The 3,354-nt window shown below is 38.2% G+C and overlaps 1 protein-coding gene across 1 annotated transcript in view; it reads right to left on the reverse strand.

Moving 5' to 3' along the window:
* Positions 1–3,354, reverse strand: part of SNX25 (sorting nexin 25) — a 90,233-nt gene that overhangs the window by 14,300 nt on the left and 72,579 nt on the right. Inside the window, exon 13 of the mRNA XM_023514904.1 lies at positions 2,002–2,115. Within this exon, the coding sequence (XP_023370672.1) occupies positions 2,002–2,115 (114 nt within the window). The remainder of the gene's footprint in view (positions 1–2,001; positions 2,116–3,354) is intronic.

Here is a 3,354-nt window from a genome sequence, read left to right on the forward strand (position 1 = left end):
ACTGAGGCAAGAAGATTGCTTTAGCCCAAGAGTTGGAGGTTGCTAGGAGCTATGACGCCACAGCACTCTACCGAGGGCAACAGCTTGTGACTCTGTTGGAAAAAAGAAAAAAGAAAATGTGTCATGTATATACAGAGAAACACTATTCAACCATAAAAAAATAAAATCCTGTCATTTATGACCACATAGATGAATCTACAGGTCACGCTGAATAAAATAAATGAGATACAGAAAGACAAATATTGCATGATCTCACTCATATGTGGAATCTAAAAAAAAAGAACAGGGATTGCCAGAGACTAGGGAGGGGAGAAAAGGAGCGGTTAGTCAAGAGGGACAAAATTATAGTCAGATAGCAGGAGTAAGTGCTGGTGCCGAGTAGGGTGACTGCAATTAATAGTAAGGTATTCCATGTTACAAAATTGCTAGAAGAGAAGTTTTTGAATGTTTTCACCATAAAAAAATGATAAATGCAGGCAATGATAGCTAGGACCCTGACTTGGTCTTATATAACATACACACTTATCAAAACATCAAATTATACTCCATAAACATGTACAATTACAATGAGTCAGAAAAAATTAAAATGATAAAACATACCAAGCATAATAAAGCAAGCCTCACAACTTGCAGCTACTACTGTGCAGGCAAAATGTGTTTTATGGGGCAAAGTTCCATGGCTCCAAGAACTATAGGGCTTTAAGGTCCACAGTTTGAGTAATAACTATACTTTGGATATAGACTGTACAGCTAAGGAAGGAACAAACCGTGGCTGCTCTTGGGAAAGCACACTTCCGTCTGGCCTTATTACTGAAAAATGGATTGACAGAAAACAGCAAAGTGTTTAGATGAAATCAGTTAACTATTTTAGGGCCTTGGGGTAGGAAAAGGATTTTTTTTTTTTTTGGAGACATAGTCTCACTCTGTAATCCTGAGCAGAGTGCAATGGCATCATAGCTCACAGCAACCTCCAACTCCTGGGCTCAAATGATCTTCTTGCCTCAGCCTCCTGAATAGCTGGGACTATAGGCACCTGCCCCCTGTAGTTTTTGTATTTTTAGCACAGACAGGATCTCACTGTTGCTCAGGCTGGAGGCAAAGATTTCTTAAGGCATTAATGAGAAAAGAAAAAAATGGATAAACCATGCTGAATTAAACTTAAAAAATTGAGAGAGAAAATGCAATCCACAGAAAGGGAGAAGATACTGGCAGCACATGTGGTCTGACAAGGAACTCATACCCAAAACTCCTACAAAGCAATAGAAAAAAGACAGGCAACTCAGTAATACAGACAATTTTAACAAATGTTCACTTAAAAAAACCTTAACTATCTAAATAGCCAATAAACATATGGAATGGCACTCGACTTCATTAGTCACCAGGGAAACGCAAATTAAAACCACAATGAGACACCCCTACACATCAACCATATGGCTAGAAGAAAAAGGCAAAAAATAAGCGGTTAGGACCTGAAGCCATCAGAATACTTGCACACTGCTTGTGAGGGTATAAAAATTGCTACAATCATGTTGAAAATATGAAAAATCCCAATCCCTTGATATTTCCCAACATATGCTCACCAAAAGACTAGTAGTAAAAGTGACAGAAGCAGTCTTTGTAAGCATCTCCAACTGGAAACGGGGCAGATGCCCATCAGCAATGGGATGAACAGACTGGAGTGTGCTCACACGATGGAGACAGGTGACCTACACCCAGGCCAACACTGGGGAGGAATCTCACAACACAATACTGAGTGAAGGAAGGCAGACACAAAGGAATCTGCGCCACAGAGTTCTATTCATATAAAGCTCAAATCCAATGTATAATTTCTTAAATGTCTATTATATTTGAATTTTAAAAAAAGATCAAAGATATTTTAGAATCTGGCGTGACTTCTAAGAACAAAAAGCAAATTATTTAACAGTAAGCTCTCAGAATGATGACAGTTTACCCACAAATAATTCATTTTCCTCTTATACCCCAAACTTTTCACTTGCTTACCTGTAAAAACTTATTTAATTGATTCTTTGACTTTTCCATAAACTTTTGATCTATAGATTTGAAAGGCAGCTTGCTGAGAGAAGGCAACTGGACTTTTTTTAAAGAAGGGACACACTGTGGGGGGAAAAATGAAATGTTAGTATTTTAAAATTGCATTTTAATATTAAAAAGAGATTCAGAATCTTGTAATAGTTACAACAAACTAAACATCTTCCTCTTGTACTTGTTCCCCTGAGATTTAAAGATAGTGAAAACTGCCTATTCTAGTCAGGCTGAAAACATGTGTTGGGGGTGGGACGTTTGAGGGAGGAAGTTAAAGCCCATCCCCAGACCTACAGTAACAAAGCCAGTAACAAGACGGATTTGTACAACATACACAGTATAGGCGTAGAAACTAGCTTGCTGATACTTTTTCCATCAAAAGGTGCTGCATTAACAACAGTTCTGTAAAAAGTTAAACAAAAGAAAACAATGGAAAGAAAGAAACCTGGCTTATAGCTTTATTACTGCTTTCCAGTGGCAAAGTGTAGAATGTAAATATGTCACTAGTAATAAAATGTATGAATAACAGACTTCCCCTGTGGATTAAATCCTACATTCTGCTGGACCCTGTGCTGGAAGCATGTTGCGTGTTATTTCACCCTTACTAAATCTTAGAGAAACGAAACAGGCAGTGAAATTTGGAAGGGAAGATGACACTCATTAGGGATCCGAAAAGGTGCTTCCTGTCACAGCTATCAACAGGAAGGGTCTTACAACAGGAAAACTCAAAGTGCAAGAAATAGCAAGGTTAAGAGAAGAGCAGGCCATCAATGCACAAAGGAGGAGAAGTGACAGACTCCGGCCTTTGTTGTTTGTTTTTTCTCATGCGTCAATGAGATTGTTTTGATTTTCCAAGTACATTTTATTCCAAAACTGTCCCTTAATTCCTTTTCCTCCTTCTAGTTTTACCAGCCTCTCCACTGATACCAAACTTTGGTTCCACAATAGTTTGTCATGAGGCAAATACCATGTTTCCAGTGTACCAATTTCATTCAAAACTCCTAGGAAAGTCCTCATTACCCTGAGATAATAAACACTTTGCCTTCCACACCACTGGCGTGACCAGACTCTATGTAAGAAATTTTCTAATGTACATGACATTTAGTGCATACATCCTTTAGTGATTCAATGTCACCCTAGGAAACAAGGTTCAAGGAGACAGACTTTATAAAGGAGGACTCTGAGGTGACCATGGGCTTTTACCAGTGTCAGTTCATTCTGAGCAAGAGAAAAATGGACCTAAGTTAAAGTGGAAATGATTGAAGACCTTTTTTTTTGTTTCAACAACAACAAAAAGAAATTTCACTATGT

This window comes from Otolemur garnettii, unplaced genomic scaffold (assembly GCF_000181295.1).
Source record: "Otolemur garnettii isolate 467f Iridium unplaced genomic scaffold, OtoGar3 scaffold00061, whole genome shotgun sequence".
Taxonomy (NCBI): Eukaryota; Metazoa; Chordata; class Mammalia; order Primates; family Galagidae; genus Otolemur; species Otolemur garnettii.